Raw genomic sequence first — 27,247 nt, forward strand, 5'->3', positions numbered from 1 at the left:
CATTCATTCAGTCATATTTATTGAGCGCTTACTGTGTGCAGAGCACTGGACTAAGCTCTTGGGAAGTCCAAGTTGGCAACATCTAGAGACAGTCCCTACCTGACAGTGGGCTCACAGTCTAGAAGGGGGAGACAGAGAACAAAACCAAACATACTAACAAAATAAAATAAATAGAATAGATATGTACAAGTAAAATAAATAAATGATTGACTGATTGATTGCTCTAAGCGCTGGGGTAATAATAATAATAATAATGGCATTTATTAAGCGCTTACTATGCGCAAAGCACTGTTCAAAGTGCTGGGGAGGCTACAAGGTGATCAGGTTGCTCATTCATTCATTCAATCGTATTTATTGAGCGCTTACTGTGTGCAGAGCACTCTACTAAGCGCTTGGGAAGTCCAAGTTGGCAACATATAGAGACGGCCCCTACCCGACAGCGGGCTCACAGTCTAGAAGGGGGAGACAGAGAAGAAAACAAAACATATTAACAAAATAAAATAAATAGAATAAACACGTACAAATAAAATAGAGTTAAAAAATATGTACAAACATATATACAGGTGCTGTGGAGGGGCTCACTTTCTTCGTCCCTTTTTACAGATGAAGTAACTGAGGCCCAGAGAAGTTAAGTGGCTCGCCCAAGGTCACACAGCAGAGAAGTGGAATGCGTCCGTTACACTGTCGTGCTGTAGTCTCCCAGCATTTAGTACAATGCCCTGTGCACACTAAGTGCTCAATAAATACCACTGATGGATTGAAAGCTGGACAAGGAAAAGATGTATTTGTTCATATTAACATCCTTCTTCCAAACGAGACGGTAAGCTTGTGGCGGGCAGGGAACGGGTCTGATAGAGTGTCACGTTGTGCTCTCTCAAGTGCTGAGTACGGTGCTCTGCACACAGTGAGTGCTCAATAAATTCCACCGAGCGGCTGATTAAAAGGTGGGCAAGAGAAAGAGGAGTTATTTCTATTAACGTCCGCCGCCGCCTCTAAACCGTAAGCTCGTTGCGGGGAGGGGATGTGTCTGTTATATTGGTGCGTTGTACTCTCCCGAGCGCTTTGGCACCGTATCCTGCACACAGAACGCACTCAAAATACACAACTGATTGATTGATTGAGAAGCAGTGTGGCTCAGCGGAAAGAGCCCGGTCTTCGGAGTCAGAGGTCATGGGTTCAAATCCCGGCTTCACCACTTATCAGCTTTGGGCAAGTTACTTAGCTTCTCCGGGCCTCAGTTCCCTCATCTGTAAAATGGGGATGAAGACTGTGAGCCCCCTGTGAGACAACCTGATCACCTTGTTAACCGCCTCAGAGCTTAGAACAGTGCTTTGCACATAGTAAGCGCTTAATAAATGCTATTATTATTATTATTATTATTATTAATTAGACAGCAGAAATGTTTTCGTGAGGTTGGTCTAGTATGAAGAGCCCAATTCTGCGAATTGGGACACCTGAGTTGTAGCGCGGGTCCCATGAAGAACCGGTCACGTGGACAGAAACCACACACGCACGTCACTGTAAGCTCAGTGTCCCAGCATTCATTCATTCATTGTCGTATTTATTGAGCGCCTACTGTGTGCCGAGCACTGGACTAAGCGCTTGGGAAGTCCAAGTTGGGAACATCTAGAGACGGTCCCTACCCAACAGCGGGCTCACGGTCTAGGGGCAAAGACCAGAGAGCGTGACGTGCCGTGCAAGCCACCGGCACCGGAATCGACTCCTCGGGGCAAGATGTCAGTCGGTCGGATTTATTGTGTGCAGAGCGCTGTACTAAGCGCTTGGGAAAGCACAACAATATAACAGACACATTCCCTGCCCACAGTGAGAGAAGCAGCGTGGCTCACCGGAAAGAGCCCGGGCTTTGGAGTCAGAGGTCATGGGTTCAAATCCCGGCTCCGCCAACTGTCAGCTGGGTGACTCTGGGCGAGTCACTTAACTTCTCTGGGCCTCAGTGACCTCATCGGTAAAATGGGGATTAAGACTGTGAGCCCCCTGTGGGACAAACTGTTGGCCTTGTAATAATAATAATAATGTTGGTATTTGTTAAGCGCTTACTATGTGCAAAGCACTGTTCTAAGCGCTGGCACTGTTCTAAGCGCTGGGCACTGTTCTAAGCGCTGGAAAAGAAAAGAAATGCGACTCTGGTGGGACTCGAACCCACAACCTTTGAATTGCCTCCTCTGCACTAGAAGTCCAATGCGCTATCCATTGCGCCACAGTGCTTAGAACAGTGCTTTGCACATAGTAAGCACTTAATAAATGCCATCATTATTATTATTATTATTACAGTCTAGACGGGGAGGAAAGGGGTCTTGCTTCCGACTTTCCGGGATGGATGCTTCCTCAGCAACTGAACCAGTGCGGTCATCTCGTCAATAAATACTTGTAACCTGAGTTTGTTCCCTTGACTCTTCATGAGATTGCCCTAAAGGCAGCTGGTAAACCTACAGTGTGCCTCCTCTCCAAGGAAGCTTTCATTTTATTTATGGTATCCGTGAAGCGCTCACTATGTTCCAGGCACCGTACTGAGCTCTGGAACAGAAGCAGCGTGGCTCAGTGGAAAGAGCCCGGGCTCTGGAGTCGGAGATCACGGGTTCAAACCCCGGCTCCGCCAATTGTCAGCTGTGTGACTCTGGGCAAGTCACTTCGCTTCTCTGGGCCTCAGTAGCTCATCTGGAAAATGGGGATGAAGACTGTGAGCCCCACGTGGGACAACCTGATCACCTTGTAACCTCTTCAGCGCTTAGAACAGTGCTGTGCACATAGTAAGCACTTAACAAATGTGATCATTATTATTATTATTATTATTGTTATTATTATTCTGTGTCAACCATGCACTTGGATTGGCATCCTTTATTCACCCCTCCCTCAGCACCACAGCACTTCTGCAAATATCGCTAATGTATTTATTTATATCGATTTATATCGGTACAACCTGATATCTTTGTAACCTCTCCAGCGCTTAGAACAGTGCGCTGCACATAGTAAGCGTTTAATAAATGCCACTATTATTATTATTATTGTTATACAAGCTCATCGGGTTGGGCACGATCCATGTCCCGGGAGGTCCATCCCGGGCATCCATCCCAGGAGGTCAGAAGCAAGACCCTTTTCTCCCCCGTCTAGACTGTAAGTTCACTGGGGGCAGGGAATGTGTCTGTTATATTGTTGTACTTTCCCAAGCGCTTAGTACAGTGCTCTGTCCACAATCCACAATCAAGCGCTTAGTACAGTGCTCTGCACACAGTAAGCGCTCAATACAATTAATTGATTGATTGATTGACGTCCCACACGGGCCTCACAGTATTAATCCCCATTTTACTGATGAGGGAACTGAGGCACGGGGAAATTACGGTCCACAGCAGGCAGGTGGGGGAGCTGGAATTAGAACTCAGGTCCTCTGAGTCCGAGGCCCATGCTCTACCCATTAGACCAAGCGGATTCCCTCTCAGTTTTCCCGCTTAACTTGGCAAAACCTAACCCTTGGGAATCTCCCCCTTTTAGACTGTGAGCCCACTGTTGGGTAGGGACTGTCTCTATATGTTGCCAACTTGTACTTCCCAAGCGCTTAGTACAGTGCTCTGCACACAGTAAGTGCTCAATAAATACGATTGATTGATTGATTGATTGAATCCTCTTCTGCCCTTGTGTTTTCTGTATCCCACGTAAAGAGGATAAATCAGATGACTTGTCAAACTCTCTGCACTGCTGCCCGTACCCTCTTCTGAGGACATAATTATATAATTATTATGTAATCGTTATTACAGATCATTATTATAACGATCATTATATAATGATCACAGGTCATTATTATAACGATCCCTCGGAAGGAACAGCGAGGCCTAGTGGATAGGGCCCGGGAATCAGAAATTCTCCGGCCTCAATGACCTCATTTGTAAAACGGGGATTAAAACGGTGAATCCCATGGGGGGGCACGGACTGTGTCCCAACCTGATTAGTCTGTATCTAACCCAGCACTTAGCAGAGTGCCTCGCACATAGTAAGTGCCTACCAATTGCCACGGTAAAAAAAAAAGTGGAGTTTTGGCTGGTATCACTCAGCAAACAGAGGATTTGAGGGCAGATGGCAGGTGTTCGAAACAGTAACTAAGGCACGAACCCCGACACCATCTGAAATGGAGAGGATGAGAAGAACGCAACAGGATCGCAGGAAGAACTGGGGAGCCCCAACACTTGGGAATCAATCAATCAATCGTATTTATTGAGCGCTTACTGCGTGCAGAGCACTGTACTAAGCGCTTGGGAAGTCCAAGTTGGCAACATATAGAGACAGTCCCTGCCCAACAGCAGGCTCACAGTCGAGAAGGGGAAGAAGAATGTCGCCGAGGGAGTGAGGGGATCGTGGTGCTTGGAGGCCTAGAGCAGAGACATCAGTCTAGCTCTCCAGAGCCATCAAGGCCGGGGAGAAATTCCCAGGATTTTCAGGGCCGCTTTATGAAAAGAATCACCACAACACGGCCCGGTGAAGAAAATGAGCTTCTGGAGACATTCTGAAGCGAGGAAAAGATGGGTCGTGGAGAAATTAGAAAGGATTTCCCTCAGAGACACAGGCCTATAATAGTAGGAAATTATAAAGGTTTGAAAAGTAAAAGCCCAACTTTTAAGAACTCTTCTTTGGATGCACAAACAGGAAAAAGACACGGACACACATAGACTAGCCCACGCATTTCAAAAAACAAATAAAAAAAAAATGAAATAGAAAATGAACACACTTACAACACAGTAGCCAGTCCGACAGAACAGATCAAACTCTCCGAAAAGAAAGCCCAAATTGAATCAGCAAATCTCCCTGACACAATTAAGCAGCAGATTTTTTGCTAAGGAAAGAGATGATTTATAAATTGTCACTGATACCAAAAAAGCAGCAGACCTCTTGCTAAGGAAATAGATGATTTATAAATTGTCACTGATACCAAAAAAGCAGCAGACCTTTTGCTGAGGAAATAGATTATTTATAAATTGTCGTCGATACCGAAAAAACCCTCACGATAAATCCTGAAGAAAGGAGCAACGCGAGGTATGTATTGAGTGACAACTTGGAAAAAATACAGCAATAACTCCCAAGCCTTCATTCAAAGTGTAAGTGGGTCATGTTTGAGGATTGTCACGGTTCATTTTACTTTGATAGCTATCACTCTACATACCGCTGCAGAAATGATGGAGGTAAATTTCAGAACTGATAGACACTCAATAAACACCACTTGCACCTTGGCTTACCCTGCCTGAGCGCACAGCTATACCTTACCTTATAGGCAAGCGGGAAATACACACTCAACCGCAATCACCCTGTAATTTGCACTTGACCAATTATTTTAATACCAACACCTGGGGTATTTGTATATCATCATCATCATCAATCGTATTTATTGAGCGCTTACTATGTGCAGAGCACTGTACTAAGCGCTTGGGAAGTACAAATTGGCAACAAATAGAGACAGTCCCTACCCAAAAGTGGGCTCACAGTCTGAAAGGGGGAGACAGAGAACAAAACCAAACATACTAACAAAATAAAATAAATAGAATAGATATGTACAAATAAAATAAATACATAAATAAATAGAGTAAAAAATATGTACAAACATATATACAGGTGCTGTGGGGAAGGGAAGGAGGTAAGATGGGGGGGATGGAGAGGGGGACGAGGGGGAGAGGAAGGAAGGGGCAGTACAGTACAGTACAGACAGTATAGACAGTACAGTATATGACAAGTACTGTACTAAGTGGTGGGGTTGATACCAGATAATCGGCTCACGGGGCTCACGGTCTACGGGGGAAAGGGAACAGCTATTTAATTTCCATTTTTCTGAAGTGGAAAATGAGACACAGAGAAGTTGAGCTGCCCGTCTCAAGTCACGCAACAGGGGAAGCCCGAACTCAGGCCTCTTTGCTGCTCCTGAAGTGAATTTTCAAACACATTCGGGTCGTCGCGACATGGTGAGGTGTTCCACGCCGAAATCCGGTTCAGGGTTGAATCACAGGAACCACCCGGCGGGAATGGGGGTTGTGGAAAATTGCAGGGGATGGAGGATCGCTCGAGGATCGGGGGAACCACTGAACCCGACGGATGACCCATTTGAGAGGGCGGATGGCAAGACAAACCCTTACAGACAACCCTTATAGACAGCACTTATAGACAACAGACATCCACTAGAGAGAATGATTAGGTTCCCCTGCCCCCCTCTCCCCAGAGCAGATCGAAGAGGTGCCCTGGAGAGAGGTGGGTTTCTATGTACTAGACTGTAAACTCCTTAATAGTAAGGATTGTGTCTACTAACAATTTTGTATTGTAATAATAATAGCAATAATTATTACTAATTATAATCACTACTACTAATAATAATAGTACAGTGCTCTGCACACAGTAAGCACTCAATAAATACGATTGATTGATTGATTAATAACAATGGCATTTATTAAGCGCTTACTATGTACAAAGCACCCTTCTAAGCGCTAGGGAGGTTACTGTGAGCCCACTGTTGGGTAGGCACTGTCTCTATATGTTGCCAATTTGTACTTCCCAAGCGCTTAGTACAGTGCTCTGCACACAGTAAGCGCTCAATAAATACGATTGATGATGATACAAGGTGATGATGATGATGATGATGGCATTTATTAAGCGCTTACTATGTGCAAAGCACCGTTCTAAGCGCTGGCGGGGGCTACAAGGTGATCAGGTTGTCCCGCTTGGGGCTCACAGTCTTCATCCCCATTTTACAGATGAGGGAACTGAGGCACAGAGAAGTTAAGCGGCTTGCCCAAGGTCACACAGCTGACAAGTGGCGGGGCCGGGATTTGAACCCATGACCTCTGACTCCCAAGCCCGCGCTCTTTCCACTGAGCCACGCTGCTTCCCAGGCGATCAGGTTGTCCCACGTGGGGCTCACAATCTTAATCCCCATTTTACAGATGAGGTCACTGAGGCCCAGAGAAGTGAAGGGACTTGCCCAAAGTCACACAGCTGACAAGTGGAGGAGCCGGGATTTGAACCTGTGACCTCTGACTCCAAAGTCCGGGCTCTTTCCACTGAGCCACGCTGCTTCTCTTCAGCTACGCTCCTTCTCTTTGTACCCTCTCAAGTGCTCAATTTCACGCTCCACCCGAGGTAAACACCCAATGAACAGCGTTGATTGACTGATAATAATAAAAATAATAATAATAATAATGATGGGATTTGCTAAACGCTTACTATGTGCCAAGCACTGTTCTAAGCACTGGGGTAGATACAAGGTAATGATAATAATAATAATGGTATTTATTAAGTGCTTACTATGTACAAAGCACTGTTCTAAGCACTGGGGTAGATACAAGGTAATGATAATAATAATAATGGTATTTATTAAGCGCTTACTATGTGCCAAGCACTGTTTTAAGCACTGGGGTAGATACAAGGTAATGATAATAATAATAATGGAATTTATTAAGCGCTTACTATGTGCCAAGCACTGTTCTAAGCACTGGGGCAGATACACAGTAATGATAATAATCATGGTATTTATTAAGCGCTTACTACATGCAAAGCACTGTTCTAAGCAGTGGGGTAGATACAAGGTAATGATAATAATAATAATGGTATTTATTAAGCGCTTTCTATGTGCAAAGCACTGTTCTAAGTGCTGGGCAGGTTGTCTCACATGGGGCTCACATTCTTAATCCCCATTTTAAAGATGAGGTCACTGAGGCCCAGAGAAGTGAAGTGACTTGCCCAAAGTCACACAGCTGACAATTGGCGGGGGAGGGATTTGAACCCATGACCTCTGACTCCAGAGCCCGGGCTCTTTCCACTGAGCCACGCTGCTTCTCTTTGTACCCTCTCAAGTGCTCAATTTCACGCTCCACCCAAGGTAAACACCCAATGAACAGCGTTGATTGACTGATAATAATAAAAATGATAATAATAATAATAATGATGGGATTTGCTAAACGCTTACTATGTGCCAAGCACTGTTCTAAGCACTGGGGTAGATACAAGGTAATGATAATAATAATAATGGTATTTATTAAGCGCTTACTATGTGCCAAGCACTGTTCTAAGCACTGGGGTAGATACAAGGTAATGATAATAATAATAATGGCATTTATTAAGCACTTAGTATGTGCCAAGCACTGTCCTAAGCACTGGGGTAGATACAAGGTAATGATGATAATAATAATAATGGTATTTATTAGGCGCTTAGTATGTGCCAAGCACTGTTCTAAGCACTGGGGTAGATACATGGTAATGATAATAATAATAATAATGGCATTTATTAAGCGCTTACTATGTGCAAAACACTGCTGTAAGCACTGGTGTAGATACACGGTAATGATAATAATAATAATAATGTTATTTATTAAGCACTTACTATGTGCAAAGCACTGTTCTACGCGCTGGACAGGTTGTCCCACACGTGGCTCACATTCTTAATCCCCATTTTACAGATGAGGGTACTGAGGCCCAGAGAAGTGAAATGACTGGCCCAAAGTCCCACAGCTGACAAGTGGAGGACCCGGAATTTGAACCCGTGACCTCTGATTCCAAAGCCCCGGCTCTTTCCACTGAGCCACGCTGCTTCTCCAAGATGTTCACCAACTCTGTTTTAGTCTCTCATGTCCTTAGCTCGGTGCTCTGCCCACAGAAGCACTCAGTAAATACCCTTGATTAATTGATGCGGGAGGAGTGGTGGTGGAGCCGGGATTAGAACCCACGACCTCTGACTCCCAAGCTCGTGCTCCTGCCACTGAGCCAGCTGCTTCTCACTGGGCTCTCCCAAGCGTTCAGTACAGAGTCCTGCCTGTAGTAAGCACTGAATACCATCGATCGATTGATCTTTGCATAATCCCCTTCAAGACTGTGAGCCCACTGTTGGGTAGGGACCGTCTCTATATGTCGCCAACTTGGACTTCCCAAGCGCTTAGTACAGTGCTCTGCACACAGTAAGCGCTCAATAAATACGACTGAAGGAAGGAAGGCTGGGCCAATTGTCAGCTGTGTGACTTTGGGCAAATCACTTCACTTCTCTGGGCCTCAGTTATCTCATCTGGAAAATGGGAATTAAGACTGTGATCCCCCTGCGGCAAAACCTGATCACCTTGTAACCTCCCCAGCGCTTAGAACAGTGCTTTGCACATAGTAAGTGCTTAATAAATGCCATTATTATTATTATTATTAGTGGAAAGAACACGGGCTTGAGAGTCAGAGGACATGGGTTCTAATCCCGGTTCCACCACTTATCAACTGGGTGACTTTGGGCAAATCACGTCACGTCTCTGTGCCTCAGTTACCTCATCTGTAAAATGGGGATTAAGCCTGTGAGCCCCACGTGGGCCGACCGGATTACGTCGTCTCCACCTCAGCACATAGAACAGTTCTTGGCACATAGTAAGCACTTAATATGTTTGTACATATTTATTACTCTATTTATTTATTTATTTTACTTGTACATATCTATTCTATTTATTTTATTTTGTTAGTATGTTTGGTTTTGTTCTCTGTCTCCCCCTTCTAGACTGTGAGCCCACTGTTGGGTAAGGACTGTCTCTATATGTTGCCAACTTGTACTTCCCAAGCGCTTAGTACAGTGCTCTGCAAACAGTAAGCGCTCAATAAATACGATTGATGATGATGATGATAACACTATCATCATCACCCAAGCGCTTAGTTGTACTTCCTAAGCGCTTAGTACAATGCTCTGCACACAGTAAGCGCTCAATAAATATGACTGATTGATCGATCGACATTATTATTATTATTACAAAGGCAAAATTTGGGGCAAAAAAATCATTTAAATACTTAGTTCCTTTGCCTGGCATTAAGCCGCTGTAGTTTCCCTCTTCTCGGGCTTTCATTTTAATTGGGGGATGCGCCAATTAAGCCGCAGGTTCTGCGGTAGCTATCAAAAGTGATTTTATCGTAAGAAATTGTAAGAATTGTAATACAATTGTATTGTAATAAATTGTGGTGTTATAAATTTAGGGTATTTTGAATTTACCACCAAATTACAGGAGGGCGAATGAACAGAGCATTAAGCGCCACGAGAGGGAGCTGAGACTCTTGCTAATTTGAAACCCGCAATTTCCAACGGGGTTTTATTAGATAAAATCCTTTAATTGGATCAAATCTAGATAAATGAATCAGATACCGGCAAAATCAAATAAAATCATTAGATAAAATGTGATTAGATACAATCCTCTAAGAGGAGGAGAAAGAATTTTCTAGTTCTCGTTGCCCTTGGTTTATCTTTCTTTTTATTTTATCTGTACAAATTTATTCTATTGATTTCATTTTGTTAATATGTTTTGTTTTGTTCTCTGTCTCCCCCTCCTAGACTGCGAGCCCGCTGTCGGGTAGGGACCGTCTCTAGACGTTGCCGCCTTGGACTTCCCAAGCGCTTAGTACAGTGCTCTGCACACAGTAAGTGCTCAATAAATACGATTGAATGAATGGATGAATGAATCTTTCTACATTTTATGCCCTAATGCGCAGTCACGAGACTCAAGAAACCCCCAGACGTGTGCGCTCAGTGCGCATAGTCGTAATTTTCTAACACAAATAGGAATCTTTTTGATGATGAAATGAATAATTTCACCACATCTGCATTGGACTTGGTTGCTTTTGTATTTCAGTACCATCAAACGCTACCTGTTTTTTCATTTAACCAGCTGTTACAGGGATTCATCCATCCATTCATTCATTCAATCATATTTATTGAGCACTTAGACTTCCCAAGCGCTTAGTACAGTGCTCTGCACACAGTAAGCGCTCAATAAATGCGATTGAATGAATGAATGAATCTTTCTAAATTTTATGCCCTAATGCGCAGTCAAGAGACTCGAGAAACCCCCAGACGTGTACGCTCAGTGCGCATAGTCGTAATTTCCTAACACAAATAGGAGTTTTTTTGACGATGAAATGAATAATTTCACCACATCTGCGTTGGACTTGAGTGCTTTTGTATTTCAGTACCATCAAATGCTACTTATTTTTTCATTTAACCAGCCGTTACAGGGATTCATCCATTCATTCAATCATTCAATCGTATTGAGCGCTTACTTGGACTTGGACTTCCCAAGCGCTTAGTACAGTGCTCTGCACACAGTAAGCGCTAATAAATGTAATTGAATGAATGAATGAATCTTTCTAAATTTTATGCCCTAATGCGCAGTCAAGAGACTCGAGAAACCCCCAGACGTGTGCGCTCAGTGCGCATAGTCGTAATTTCCTAATACAAATAGGAATCTTTTTGATGATGAAATGAATAATTTCACCACATCTGCGTTGGACTTAAGGAGTGCTTTTGTATTTCAGTACCATCAAATGTTACTTATTTTTTCATTTAACCAGCTGTTACAGGGATTCATCCATTCATTCATTCAATCGTATTTATTGCGCACTTAGACTTTCCAAGCACTTAGTACAGTGCTCTGCACACAGTAAGCGCTCAATAAATACGATTGAATGAATGAATGAATCTTTCTACATTTTATGTTCTAACGCGCAGTCAAGAGACTCGAGAAACCCCCATACGTGTGCACTCAGTGCACATAGTCATAATTTCCTAATACAAATAGGAATCTTTTTGATGATGAAATGAATAATTTCACCACATCCATGTTGGACTTAAGGAGTGCTTTTGTATTTCAGTACCATCAAATGCTACTTATCTTATTTTTTCATTTAACCGGCTGTTACAGGGATTCATCCATTCATTCAATCATATTTATTGAGCGCTCACTTGGACTTGGACTTCCCAAGCGCTCAGTACAGTGCTCTGCACACAATAAGCGCTCAATAAATACAATTGAATGAATGAATGAATCTTTCTAAATTTTATGCCCTAATGCGCAGTCAAGAGACTCGAGAAACCCCCAGACGTGTACGCTCAGTGCGCATAGTCGTAATTTCCTAACACAAATAGGAATTTTTTTGATGATGAATAATTTCACCACATCTGCGTTGGAGCGTTGAGCGTTGAGCGCTTTTGTATTTCAGTACCATCAAACGCTACTTATTTTTTCATTTAACCAGCCATTACAGGGATTCATCCATTCATTCAATCATTCAATCGTATTTATTGAGCGCTTACTTGGACTTGGACTTCCCAAGCGCTCAGTACAGTGCTCTGCACACAGTAAGCGCTCAATAAATACGATTGAATGAATGAATCTGTCTAAATTTCATGCCCTAATGCGCAGTCAAGAGACTCGAGAAACCCCCAGACGTGTACGCTCAGTGCGCATAGTCGTAATTTCCTAACACAAATAGGAATTTTTTTGATGATGAAATGAATAATTTCACCACATCTGCGTTGGACTTGAGTGCTTTTGTATTTCAGTACCATCAAACGCTACTTATTTTTTCATTTAACCAGCCATTACAGGGATTCATCCATTCATTCAATCATTCAATCGTATTTATTGAGCGCTTACTTGGACTTGGACTTCCCAAGCGCTTAGTACAGTGCTCTGCACACAGTAAGCACTCAATAAATACGATTGAATGAATGAATCTTTCTAAATTTTATGCCCTAACACGCAGTCAAGAGACTCGAGAAACCCCCAGACGTGTGCGCTCAGTGCGCATAGTCGTAATTTCCTAACACAAATAGGAATCTTTTTGATGATGAAATGAATAATTTAACCACATCTGCGTTGGACTTAAGGAGTGCTTTTGTATTTCAGTACCATCAAACGCTACTTAATTTTTCATTTAACCAGCTGTTACAGGGATTCATCCATTCATTCATTCATTAAATCGTATGTATTGAGCGCTTACTTGGACTAGGACTTCCCAAGCACCTAGTACAGTGCTCTGCACACAGTAAGTGCTCAATAAATACGATTGAATGAATGAATGAATCTTTCTAAATTTTATGCCCTAATGCGCAGTCAAGGGACTCGAGAAACCCCCAGACCAGTGCGCATAGTCGTAATTTCCTAATACAAATAGGAATCTTTTCGATGATGAAATGAAACATTTCACCACATCTGCGTTGGACTTGAGTGCTTTTGTATTTCAGTACCATCAAACGCTACTTATTTTTTCATTTAACCAGCTGTTACAGGGATTCATCCATTCAGTCAATCGTATTTATTGAGCGCTCACTTGGACTTGGACTTCCCAAGCGCTTAGTACAGTGCTCCGCACACAGTAAGCACTCAATAAATATGATTGAATATGAATACGAGTTGTGTGTGAGTGTGTGTTTGTATTTATACTGCTTTGTATCCATCCCAGCGCTCAGTACAGTGTCTTGTATTCATTCATTCATTCAATCGTATTTACTGAGCGCTTACTGTGTGCAGAGCACTGTACTAAGCACTTGGGAAGTCCAAGTTGGCGACATAGAGAGACGGTCCCTACCCAACAGTGGGCTCGCAGTCTAGAAGATCTCATTAACCGCTATTTAAGGCTTTGGCCCCGTCCTCGCAGAATATATTTTAGGTATTCTTTGTGTCTCCGTGCACAGACCTAACCGTGAGGATTTCAGCTGTTTGGGAAACGGAATTTTTTAATCTCATTAAAATACCTTCTCCGAGAAGAATTTAGAAGAAGATAATGAATCCTTGGAACTCTTCACCCCAAAGTAGGGCTCCCCCATCATTCCTTAAATATTTTTCAATTAAAGGAGTCGGGAATGCGGCAAAAAAAGAGAGACGCCGGAGTTTTATCTGTAGGGACGGGGACGCGGGGAACGAAAAGGGAAAATGGAAGCAGACCATTTCTGAAAACAAACCCAAACGAAATCTCTGTTGGGAAAAGCAATGTGTGACCTCGGGCGAGCCACTTAACTTCTCTTTGCCTCAATTGCCTCATCTGTAAAATGGGGATTAAGACTGTGAGCCCCACGTGGGACAACCTTATTACCCTGTATCTAATAATAATAATAACGATGATGGCATTTGTTAAGCGCTTACTATGTGCAAAGCACTGTTCTAAGCGCTGGGGGGAGACAAGGTGATCAGATTGTCCCACGTGGGGCTCACGGTCTTCATCCCCATTTGACAGGTGAGGTAACTGAGGATCTGAGAAGTTCATTCATTTATTCAATTCATTCAATCGTATTTATTGAGCGCTTACTGTGTGCAGAGCACTGTACTAAGTGCTAGGGAAGGACAAGTTGGCAACACATAGAGACGGTGACTTGCCCAAGGTCACACAGGAGATGTGGCGGAGCCGGAATTCGAACCCATGACTTCTGACTCCAAAGCCCGGGCTCTTTCCACTAAGCCACGCTGCTTCTCTGTCACAGCGCTTAGAACAGTGTTTGGCACAGAGTAAGTGCTTAACAAATACCACAATTATTATTATTAGAGAAGCAGCATGGCTCAGTGGAAAGAGCGTGGGCTTGGGAGTCAGAGGTCATGGGTTCGAATTCCGCCTCCCCCACGTCTGCTGTGTGACCTTGGACAAGTCACTTCACTTCCCTGTGCCTCAGTTCCCTCATCTGTAAAATGGGGATGAAGACTGTGAGCCCCACTTGGGACAACCTCATCTCCTTGTATTCCCCCCAGTGCTTAGAACAGTGCTTTAAACATAGGAAGCGCTTCACAAATACCAACATTAATTATTATTCATTCATTCATTCAATCGTATTTACCGAGCGCTTACTGTGTGCAGAGCACTGTACTAAGCGCTTGGGAAGTACAAGTTGGCAACATATAGAGACAGTCCCTACCCAACCACAGGCTCACAGTCTAGAAGGGGGAACAACAAAATAAAAACAAAATAAAACAAGTGGGCAGGTGTCAAGTCATCAGAATAAATAAAAATAAAGCTAGCTGCACATCTAGAAGCAGCGTGGCTCAATGGAAAGAGCCCGGGCTTTGGAGTTAGAGGTCATGGGTTCAAATCCCGGCTCAGCCAATTGTCAGCTATGTGACTTTGGGCAAGTCACTTCACTTCACAGCCCCCCTTGGGCCAACCTGATCACCTTGTATCCCCCCCGGCGCTTAGAACAGTGCTTTGCACATAGTAAGCTCTTAATAAATGCCATTATTACTACGCACATCATTAACAAAATAAGCAGAATAGTTTTTTGTACATGTAAAATAGAGTAATTATTTACTCTATTGAGAAGCAGCGTGGCTCAGTGGAAAGAGCCCGGGCTTTGAAGTCAGAAGGACGTGGGTTCAAATCCCAGCTCCGCCAATTGTCAGCTGTGTGACTTTGGGCAAGTCACGTCACTTCTCTGTGCCTCAGTTCCCTCATCTGTAAAATGGGGATGAAGACTGTGAGCTGACAACCTGATCACCTTGTAACCTCCCCAGCGCTTAGAACAGTCCTTGGCACATAGTAAGCGCTTAATAAATGCCATTATTATTATTACTCTCATTCATGCATTCATTCACACCCCATTTTAGGAGCACTTACTGCGTGCAGAGCACTCCACGAAGCGCTTGGGACGTCCAATTCAGCAACAAGTAGAGACAATCCCTACCCGCAGCGGGCTCACAGTCTGAGGCAGGGCTCTGCCCGCCGGAAGCGCTCAGTAAATACGATTCGGGGAAGGAATTTTCTCATCGTCGCGAATCCCGCTCCGTCGGCCCTGACCGAAGACACGGGTCTTCACCGTTGGGACGCGGGGGCCGATTCGGCCTCTTCACCTCCTCCCGTGGACCGGATTCTCCCGGTGGGCGGGGAGCACGTCTGACAACTCTCCCACGTGCTTAGCACAGCGCTTTGCACACAGAAAACGCTCAAAATATACCCCCGATCGATCGCTGGCGGCGTCGGCCCTGCCCGATGACTCCGGCACTTCATCTCCCCTTTTGGACCAAAAGTCCTTCGCGGCGGGTATCCACTATCATCTCAACTGCTCTGTGCCCTCTCATTCATTCATTCAATGGTATTTATTGAGCGCTTACTGTGTGCAGAGCGCTGTACTAAGCGCTTGGGAAGTATAAGTTGGCAACAAGCCCTTACTACAGTGTTTCGCCCAAGGTAAGTGCTCAACTGATAGAATTCCCGGCGGCATTGACCCTGCCCTCCGATCGGCCGATTAATCGATCAGTGTATTGTTTTGCTCGAGCGCTTGGGAGTGTACGACACAGCACAAGGCTAAGTGCCACTCAATTAGTCAGTAATGATTATTAGTAATAATGATACTGCTATTTGTTAAGCGCTTACTACGTGCTAAGCGCTGGGGTAGATTCAGGGTAATCAGGTTGTCCCACGGGGGGCTCACAGCATGGGCTTCAGAGTCAGGCGTCATGGGTTCAAATCCCGGCTCCCCCACTTGTCACGTGTGTGACTTGGGGGTGAGTTGCTTCACATCTCTGTGCCTCAGTTCCCTCATCTGTAAAACGGGGATGAAGACTGTGGGCCCCCCGTGGGACAACCTGATCACCTGGTTAGCTCCCCGGCACTTAGATCAGTGCTTGGCGCATAGTAAGCGCTTACTGTGTGCTGAGCGCTGTACTAAGCGCTTGGGAAGTACAAGTTGGCAACATATACCCTCAAGCCCTTACTACGGCGTTTCGCCCACGGTAAGTGCTCAACAAATGCCACGGATCGACTGACGGATTCCCGGCGGCGTTGGCGTAATCTGATCACCCGGTAACCTCCCCGGTGCTTAGAACAGTGCTTGGCACATAGTAAGCACTTAATAAATGCCACCATTATTATTATTATTCATCAATCGTATTTATTGAGCGCTTACGGTGTGCAGAGCACTGTACTAGGTGCTTAATATTAATACTAAGCACTTATTAATAATAATAATATTATTATTATTTTAGACTGTGAGCCCACTGTTGGGTAGGGACTGTCTCCATATGTTGCCAACTTGTACTTCCCAAGCGCTCAGTACAGTGCTCTGCACACAGTAAGCGCTCAATAAAGACGATTGATGATGATGATATGAATCCTCATTTTCCAGATGAGGCACAGAGAAGTCGAGTGACTGGCCCACAGTCACACAGCAGGCGAGCGTCGGAGCCGGAATTGGGCCCTCCGACTCCCAAACCCGTGCTCTCCCCATTAAGTCTTCTAGACTGTGAGCCCACTGTTGGGTAGGGACTGTCTCTATATGTTGCCGACTTGGACTTCCCAAGCGCTCAGTACAGTGCTCTGCACACAGTGAGTGCTCAATAAATATGATTGATTGATTGATTGAGCCAGGCTGCTTCTCTACGTGAATCGCAGTCGGTCACGTTTCTCGAGGGCTCCCCGTGCGCCGAGGACTGTACTAAGCGTTTGAGAGGGTAGACCTCGGCGATATCAGAGCCGCGGTCTAGGGGGAATGAGGACGACGCCACCGGGAACTTACGGGTCTGCAGCTGCTTCTCCCTGTCCCGGAGGTTGGCGAGGACGTGCTGGAAGTGGTTGGTGAAGGCGAGGAGGTCCGCGTCGAGGAAGACGGGCACTTGCTCCCTTTCCTTCAGCCCGCGGCCCTGGAGCTGCAGCCGCTCGATGCGCGGCCGCAGGGCCGACAGCCGCGCCCCGTCGTCCTGCGAGGGGCGTCCAGACAAGTCACAGCCAAGGCGGGCGGGGGGGGAAAGGGGGAAAAGACCGGAGAGAAATGCGGCAGCCGATACAAACCACTAGAACTGTGAGCCCACTGTTGGGTAGGGACTGTCCCTATATGTTGCCAACTTGTACTTCCCAAGCGCTTAGTACAGTGCTCTACACACGGTAGGCACTCAATAAATACGACTGATGGTGATAGAACGGAAGCTCCTTGCTGGCCGGGAGATGGTCGGCCGATAAAAATCACGATAACGGCATTTATTAAGCGCTTACTACGCGCAAAGCACTGTTAATAATAATAATAATAATAATAATGATGATGGCATTTGTTAAGCGCTTACTATGCGCAAAGCACTCTTAATAATAATAATAATAATAATGATGATGGCATTTGTTAAGCGCTTACTACGCGCAAAGCACTGTTAATAATAATAATAATGACAGCATTTGTTAAGCGCTTACAACGTGCAAAGCACTGTTCATAATAATAATAATGATGGCATTTGTTAAGCACTTACTACGCTCAGAGCACTGTTAATAATAATAATAATAATCATGATGATGGCATTTGTTAAGCACTTACAACGCACAAAGCACTGTTAATAATAATAATAATGATGGCATTTGTTAAGCGCATACTATGCGCAAAGCACTGTTAATAATAATGACAATAATAATGATGATGGTATTTGTTAAGCACTTACTACATGCAAAGCACTGTTAATAATAATAATAATAATAATAATGGCATTTGTTAAGCACTTACTACGCACAAAGCACTGTTAATAATAATAACAATAATAATGATGATAGTATTTGTTAAGCACTTACTACACGCAAAGCCCTGTTAATAATAATAATAATAATAATGATGGCATTTGTTAAGCACTTACTACGCGCAGAGCACTGTTAACAATAGTAGTAATAATAATAATGATGGCATTTGTTAAGCGCTTACTACGCACAAAGCACTGTTAATAATAATAACAATAATAATGATGATGGCATTTATTAAGTGCTTGCTATGTGCAAAACACTGTTTATAATAAAAATAATAATAATAATAATTTTTATTATAGAGAATTTTTATTATAGAGAAGCAATAAGAGAAGCAGCGTGGCTCAGTGGAAAGAGCCCGGGCTTTGGAGTTAGAGGTCATGGGTTCAAATCCCGGCCCTGCCAATTGTCAGCTGCGTGACTTCGGGCCAGTCACTTAACTTCTCTGGGACTCAGTGACCTCATCTGGAAAATGGGGATTAAGACTGTGAGCCCCCTGAGGGACAATCTGATCACCTTGTAACTCTGCCAGCGCTTAGAACAGTGCTTTGCACATAGTAAGCGCTTAATAAATGCCATCATCATCATCATCATTATCATTATAGAGACGGTCCCTACCCAACAGTGGTCTCGAAACCCCACAAAAACACACAGTCAACAATATAGAGACGGTCCCCACCCAACGGTGGCCTTGAAACCCAACAAAAACACACAGTTAACAATATAGAGACGGTCCCCAGCCGACAGTGGTCTCGAAACCCAACAAAAACACACAGTCAACAATATAGAGAGACGGTCCCCACCCGACAGTGGTCTTGAAACAAAACGAAGACACACAGTCAACAATATAGAGAAGCAATAAGAGAAGCAGCGTGGCTCAGTGGAAAGAGCCCAGGCTTTGGAGTTAGAGGTCATGGGTTCAAATCCTGGCTCTGCCAATTGTCAACTGTGTGACTTTGGGAAAGTCACTTCACTTCTCTGGGCCTCAGTTACCTCATCTGTAAAATGGGGATTAAGACTGTGAGCCCCCTGAGGGGCAACCTGACCACCTTGTAACTTCCCCAGCGCTTAGAACAGTGCTTTGCACATAGGAAGCGCATAATAAATGCCATCATCATCATCATTATCATTATAGAGATGGTCCCTACCCGACAGTGGTCTCGAAACCCAACAAAAACACACAGTCAACAAAATAGAGACGGTCCCTACCCGACAGTGGTCTCGAAACCCAACAAAGACACACAGTTAACAATATAGAGATGGTCCCTACCAGACAGTGATCTCGAACCCAACAAAAAAACACAGTCAACAATATAGAGACGGTCCCCACCCTACAGTGGTCTCGCAACCCAACAAAAACACACAGTCAACAATATCGAGACAGTCCCCACCTGACAGAGGTCTCAAAACCCCACAAAAACACACATTCAACAATATAGAGACGGTCCCCACCGGACAGTGGTCTGGAAACCCAACAAAAACACACAGTCAACAATATAGAGATGGTCCCACCCGACAGGGGTCTCGAAACCCAACAAAAACACACAGTCAACAATATAGGGACGGTCCCCACCCGCCAGTGGTGTCGAAACCCAACAAAAACACACAGTCAACAATATAGAGATGGTCCCACCCGACAGGGGTCTCGAAACCCAACAAAAACACACAGTCAACAATATAGAGACGGTCCCCACCCTACAGTGGTCTCGAAACCCAACAAAAACACACAGTCAACAATATAGAGACGGTCCCCACTCGACGGTGGTCTCGAAACCCAACACAGACACACAGTCAACAATATAGAGACTGTCCCCACCCACCAGTGGTCTCGAAACCCAACACAAACACACAGTCAACAATATAGCGACAGTCCCCACCCGACAGGGGTCTCGAAACCCAACAAAATCACACAGTCAACAATATAGAGACGGTTCCCACTCGACGGTGGTCTCGAAACCCAACACAAACACACAGTCAACAATATAGAGACGGTCCCCACCCGCCAGTGGGCTCGAAACCTAACAAAATAAAACAGTCAACACAAACCGCCCCCCCAGAGATGCCCGCTTCCCTGGGAGCCGCCACCTCTCACCTTGCAGCTCTCCAACTGGGTTTTCACCGCGGCGGTGTCGTCGGCCGGGGAAAGCCGGCCCCTCCACCGGTTCTCGGCCGAGGCGACGGCCCGTTCCAGCTCCTGCAGCTCCGTATAAAAGGCCAGGACGCAGGCCTGGCACTCCAGCCAGGACAGCCTGGCGGCCAGCAGCCGGCAGAAGTCCGCCCAGCGGCCGTTCAGCTGCTCCCCGGCCCTGCGCACGGCCTCCACGGCGGCACCCTCTGCAAAAGGGGGACGGGGACTTGGGTCGGCGCGGGCCGGGACCTCCGGAGCCTCGCCCGGGAACGTGGGGGGCCCCGGGGGCGCCCGCTTCCCAACGGGAGCCCCGGGAGGCGGCGGGACACCGGCCCAGAGGGGCCCAGGGAGGTGGGAACTGTCCTCCTGGAGAAGCGGCGTGGTGGCCTGGTGGGCAGCGCGCGGGCCTGGGAGCTAGGAGGACGTGGGTTCTGATCCCAGCTCTGCCTCGAGGCTGCTGAGAGACCTTGGTCAAGTCTCTTCGCTTTTCTGCCTGATCTGTAAGACGGAGAATGGGACCGGGAGTCCCACGTGGGACGGGGAGGACGGGGACTGTGTCCCACCTGATTTGCTTGTAAATCAGGCACTCTGTGCCTCAGTTCCCTCATCTGCAGAACAATCAATCAATCAATCGTATTTATTGAGCCCTTACTGTGTGCAGGGCACTGTACTAAGCGCTTGGTTCAGCACCCTTGCTCCCTCTTGGTGAGCTCCATGTGGAACTTCATCCCCCCGCCTTACCTCCTTCCCTTCCCCACAGCACCTGTATATATCTATAGATGTTTGCACGTATTTATTACTCAATTTATTTTACTTGTATATATTTAGCCTATTTATTTTATTTTGTTAATATGTTTTGTTTTGTTCTCTGTCTCCCCCTTCTCAACTGTGAGCCCCCTGTTGGGTAGGGACCGTCTCTAGATGTTGCCAACTTGGACTTCCCAAGCGCTTAGTACGGTGCTCTGCACACAGTAAGCACTCAATAAACACGACTGATTATCTCCTATCAATTCCAGTGCTTTGTAATAATAATAATGATAATAATAATAATGATGGCATTTGTTAAGCACTTACTATGTGAGGAGCACTGTTCTAAGCACCGGGGGGCAACAAGGCGATCAGGTTGTCCCACGTGGGGTTCACAATCTTCATCCCCATTTTACAGATGAGGGAACTGAGGCCCAGAGAAGTGAAGTGACTTGCCCAGAGTCACACAGCCGACAAGCGGCGGAGCCGGGATTTGAACCCATGACCTATGACTCCCAAGCCCCTGCTCTTTCCACTAAGCCATGCTGCTTCTCTTGTAGCCACCCCAGCGCTTAATACTGTGCCTGGTGCGTATTAAATGCCTAGCAAATACAACAATTATTATTATTATGATTATTATTATGATTATTATCATCATTATTATTATCGAGGGGTCAGGACTCCCGGTTGGGAACCAACAGCCTGAACCCTCAGGGAAGCCTGGCTCAGATGGGCTCCCCACACCTCAGATTTCCAGGACCTGGTCAGCCCAGAGATAATAATAATAATAATAATAATAGCATTTATTAAGTGCTTACTATGTGCAAAGCACTGTTCTAAGCGCTGGGATCCAAGTGCTCTGCACATAGTAAATTTGAGTAGTAAATATGTGAGAAGCGGCGTGGCTCAGTGGAAAGAGCCCGGGCTTGGGAGTCAGAGGTCATGGGTTCGAATCCCAGCTCTGCCAATTGTCAGCTGGGTGATTTTGGGCAAGACACTTCACTTCTCCGGGCCTCACTTCCCTCATCTGTAAAATGGGGATGAAGACTGTGAGCCCCACATGGGACAACCTGATCACCTTGTAACTTCCCCAGCGCTTAGAACAGTGTTTTGACTCAGTGGAAAAGAGCCCGGGCTTTGGAGTCAGAGATCATGGGTTCAAATTCCGGTTCCGCCACATGTCTGCTGTGTGACCTCGGGCAAGTCACTTCACTTCTCTGAACCTCAGTTACCTCATCTGGAAAATGGGGATTAAGACCGTAAGCCCCACGTGGGACAGCTTGATCACCTTGTATCCACCCCCAGCGCTTAGAACAGTGCGCTGCACATAGTAAGCGCTTGAGATATACCATTATTATTAGAGAAGCAGTGTGGTTTACTGGAAAGAGCGTGGGCTTTGGAGTCAGAGGTCATGGGTTCGAATTCCGGCTCCACCACGTCTGCTGTGTGACCTTGGGCAAGTCACTTAAATTCTCTGAACCTCAGTTACCTCATCTGTAAAATGGGGATTCAGACTCTAAGCCCCACGTGGGACAAACTGATCACCTTGTATCCACCCCCAGCGCTTAGAACAGTGCTCTGCACGTAGTAAGTGCTTAAAAAATGCCATTATTATTATCATTATTGGTAAGCGCATAATAAATGCCATTATTATTATTCTCCAAGACCTCCCCGAGTAACGCTGGGAGGGCCAACATTCATTCATTCACTCAATCGTATTTATTGCATGCTTACTGTGTGCAGAGCACGCTTGGGAAGTCCAAGTTGGCAACGTATACAGACGGTCCCTACCCAACAGTGGGCAACACTAAGCCCTGAGGGAAGGAAGCGTCCAGCAGTGCTTTCTTGAGACTTCGCCATTACATTTCTCTCACAGTGATGCTGGCAGAGATGGAGAGGTGGGTATTTTATCCCCATTTTAGAGAGGGGGAAGCAAGCTCAGAAAGGTTAAGCGACTTGCTGAGGACACACAGCAAGTCAGTGCCACTTCCAAATGCAGGACGGAAACCCCATGCCCGCATCTCTCTCTCTCTCTCTCTCTTTCTCGAGGTTTGCACACCTCGACGCAGGACACGCTCAGCTCCCTCCCGCCTTTCTCGCCCATCAGCCGACACACGAGCATGGCAGTCGCGGTAACAACGTCCCCTCAAGCCCGGCCTCCTCGTAACGGGGGCCGAGAATCGGAGCCAGCAAGGCTTCAGGGTCAAGAGTCGCTCTGGCCCGACGAGTCTCTGCTGGATTTTCTTCCCATCTCCTCTAGCTCGGAGGTGCGAGGGCACGATAAAATGACAAATCTGTACTGCCGTCCGTGTGGCATGCTAACAACTCCACCTGCTGAGCTCCCCGGGCCGGCGTGATTGCCGGCCACAGCACTGGGCTAAAGGAAACCGTAGACAGAAAACTGTCTTTGGCTACGAGCGTCCCAAGCGCTGGGCAGGCAGGTCACAATCGTGAAAACACGTTATCTCATTCTGCACCAATGCCCGTTCCTGCGTCTTCCCTCGTGCCCAGGTCTGCCCGCGTGCCCACTTCCACGGCCTAAGCAATCGCCCAGTGGTCGTGCCGATGCCCCGGTCCGGGAGCCATCACCTGGCCCCAGTGCCCCCGGCCGGCATTATTCCGGGACTCAACAGGACAATCCCGAGAGCAACAAGAACCCGCTCCTAAGGAGTCAAGTCAATGCCGCCCGTCGGGGCTGTCGGCTGGCGTGTCTTCTGCCCGTCTGCTCTCTACTCCTTTGGTTGCGATTTATATGTCCAGAATGTTGCTTTTCCTTTAGCATCTTAAATGCGAAGCAGGGAAGCACAACCACGTCCATCTAATTGGCACCCGAGGGCAAAGGGAGTCATTGCAGAAAGCAGCTTAATCCCAAGGGAGACAGAGCAGGGTTAAGCAGAGCCCTAATGAAGTGTCCGTGCGTCCACCGCTTCCAGATAATACAATATCATACTCTCACAGTCACGGCCATGACCCGACTGTGACTACATTGTAACCGGTGGGGCTAGTTACACCCATCGCTTGGGAGACAGAGGACAGAGGCCAATGTGACATGTGGGAAGACTGATCCGGGCACAGGAACAGACATGCGATGGACACGGGTACGGAGATGGATACAGGCACAGGAGGCACCCAGGGGCACACATGACATGTAGGGGAAGAGAGACACGGGGCGGGGACAAGCACGGATTCAGGGACGGACACGGACCTATGGGGTAGATACGGCGCATCTGGCAGACACGGCACGTAGGGCAAGGGAAACGCTGGCACGGGGGAGCAGTAAAGCTGTGCAGGGGATGGCATCCCCCACAATAATACTCTGTATTCTCTCTCAGGCCCATCGCTCCCACTCTACATGGTTCTTGTCTTATGCCGTCGAGTCGTTTCCGACCCACAGCGACACCAGGGGAACATCTCCCCCAGAACGTCCCACTCTCCATCTGCAACCGTTCCGGTAGCGGATGCAGAGAGTTTTCTTGGTAAAGATATGGCCACGGTTTACCACTGCCTCCTTCCGCTCGGGAAACTTGAGTCTCTGTCCTCGACTCTCTCCCGTGCTGCCGTTGCACTGCACGGGTGAGTTTTGACTGGGAGCAGATGCCTTTGGCCTGTTAGGCATTGCCCAAGCTAGGGATGGAATGGGGAGGCCTCTGCTTGACTCTCCCGCCTGTACCGGAGACCGGTAGAGTACTGGAAACGCCCCGGATGCGACCGCGAGAGGGGCTCCACGTGGGGAGTGGGACGAAAGTGGAGGAAGGAACACGAGGCATTGAACACCTTAACCAGATCGACAGCTATGAAGACGTATACGCCCGTCCGTCTCCCGATTTACGTAAACGTACACTCAAATCTACGAGGAATTTAAACCGTGGTGCCAGAACGAAGCAACATACCTACACCACGAAATCAACCTGGTGACACGACAGACCCCATCGTTACCTTCCCGTGGGAAGAGGCCAGGCCCAAATTATCCCCGCCGTGACCCCCTCGTAATTGGGGGGGCTCCCCAGCAACCGCACCACTCAAGTTGCAGCCTATCAGCGTTCGGGGGCAGGATTAAAACTTTCTATGGAGGGATTTGAGCGTTTTTCCTCAAGTTCAAAATCTGCTGTTAAAAATGCATAAAAGCAATATAATCGTATTGCACTTTATGTTATGATTGATTTAATTTCTAACTGACTCTGGGGTTTTAAGTATATTCAAAGCTATCATTATTAAATAATTCAGAGGGGCTGGAAGACTCAGAGGCTTGGCGGGCTCTAAACACAACATTAAAAATTGAATTCTGGGCAACGGATTGTTAAAAACGCTCTCCCCACTCTGGGTGCATCCCTTTTCCTCACACGGGCTGCGTTCAAAGAGACAAAAGGACGGGCTCCAGGATGCACAGTGAGCGGTGAGAAATAAGCGCACCCGCGCCTTAATTTAGCTTGGCTTTCGCATCAAAAGATTCCCTAATAGAATTCCCATGATAAACACGGGCCCGTGTGTGGATCAAGTCCCTAAGACGGTTATCTAAATCAACTGCAGGTCATTACCGGTCACCATCTGCTCCAGCACGGCCTGAGCCGATCTGTTGGCATCTTGCAGCTTTCGGTACTTCTCGGGCCTTTCCCGCTCTATGACCTGCGGGGAGACGGGAGAGGGGATCGTTTTCACTAGGAGCCAACCGCCACGCCGCCACTCTCACGCATCCCGCTTGGCCTGGAGATCCGTTTCCTAACCGCTGCCCCGGGACTGCGGATCCCTTCCCCTCCTGTCTCCGGTCGTGAAGAGGAGCCGGGCGAGACCGGCCACATTCGATCCATGGTGGTGAAAACCTGGGGGTCAGTGGGTTAGGGACGCTGACGGTCTAGGCCTCCGAATACATTATTCCCGCAAACGAACCCTCAAGAAGAGAGGAGAGAGCGCAAGGAGCGGACTTGTGCCACCGTCACATAGACCTATCTTATCCTTTCTCAGTGAGTTACAAATCTGTGCTGAACCAAGAAAGACCTAAGGGCAAGTTGGAAAGAACTGGTAGCAGCGGTAATGCTTGTGGCCTCAATAACGAATCGGTCAGCAACCTGGTGGGAAGCGCTTAGAACAGTGCTTTGCACATAGTAAGTGCTTAATAAATGCCATTATTATTATTATTATTATTAAAGTACTTTTTCTTGGAACCCACCACTTGAGCGTTCCAAAAACCATCCGGCAGAACTGCTCATTGGCATGACGCTTTTACCATGATTTTGATATAAACATGCCTCCGACGGCAAGGTACGAACGATCATTTCTTCCCTCCTACAGGACTCAACCCCTCTAGACTGTAAGCTCATTGTGGGCAGGGAACGTGTTCGATATATTGACGTGTTATACGCTCCCAAGTACTTAGTACAGTGTTCTGCACACTGTAAGCGCTTAATAAATACAACTGACTGACTGAGAGGATGCCACAGACAGTGTCACCTGTCTGGTTAGCCCACAGAAGTTTAGTACTGTACCCTGCACGCACGAAGCACTAAATAAATATGATTGATTCCTTGTAACAATACATTCATTCAATCGTATTTATTGAGCACTTACTGTGTGCAGAGCACTGGACTAAGCGCTTGGATCATACAGGGATCATAGATGGGCTAAGGTTGCTTCTGTGTACAGCTAGAAGGCGTGAAGGGGACCTACCAATGATCTTGGACCGTGGGGTTGAAGGTAAGGGGGAAGTAATTCAGAGGATCCACCAGCTGAACGGACAGTCATGGAAAAATACCGTTAGAGTCGCTTAGCTCTGCACTCGAGAGAGCACTTGTGAATGTGAAAGGCCCTACATCATGACAAATCGACAGCGAAGGAAATGAACGTTCGCCTAAACTGAACGTGAATCATCATTCCTTCAGGTCTCCATCATTTCACCAGGGGGTCCCAAGGGATTGTAACATATGCATTTTTTATTCACTCAATCAATCAAGCGTATTTATTGAGCCCTTACTGTGTGCGGAGCTCTTGGAAAGGACAATTCGGCAACAAATAGAGACGATCCCTACCCAACAATGGGTTTATGCAATCAAAGGCCTTGCTAAAACAGTTCCTATTTGACGCTATTAATCAAGGGGGTACAGTGTTCAGGAGAAATGAGAATCCAATTTAATA

The 27,247-nt window shown here is 46.4% G+C and overlaps 1 protein-coding gene and 1 non-coding gene across 2 annotated transcripts in view; both read right to left on the reverse strand.

The window, feature by feature from the left end:
* DMD (dystrophin) overlaps positions 1-27,247 on the reverse strand; it is a 553,630-nt gene that overhangs the window by 395,958 nt on the left and 130,425 nt on the right. Inside the window, exons 17-19 of the mRNA XM_038757068.1 lie at positions 25,657-25,744; positions 20,339-20,580; positions 17,270-17,450 (exon numbers count right to left, since the gene is read on the reverse strand). Coding sequence (XP_038612996.1) covers positions 17,270-17,450; positions 20,339-20,580; positions 25,657-25,744 — 511 coding nt within the window. The remainder of the gene's footprint in view (positions 1-17,269; positions 17,451-20,338; positions 20,581-25,656; positions 25,745-27,247) is intronic.
* TRNAR-UCU lies at positions 2,140-2,226 on the reverse strand. The gene is given in 2 exon segments: positions 2,140-2,175; positions 2,190-2,226. It is a non-coding gene; the product is annotated as a tRNA-Arg (tRNA).

Source organism: Tachyglossus aculeatus, chromosome 15, assembly GCF_015852505.1.
Source record: "Tachyglossus aculeatus isolate mTacAcu1 chromosome 15, mTacAcu1.pri, whole genome shotgun sequence".
NCBI lineage: Eukaryota > Metazoa > Chordata > Mammalia > Monotremata > Tachyglossidae > Tachyglossus > Tachyglossus aculeatus.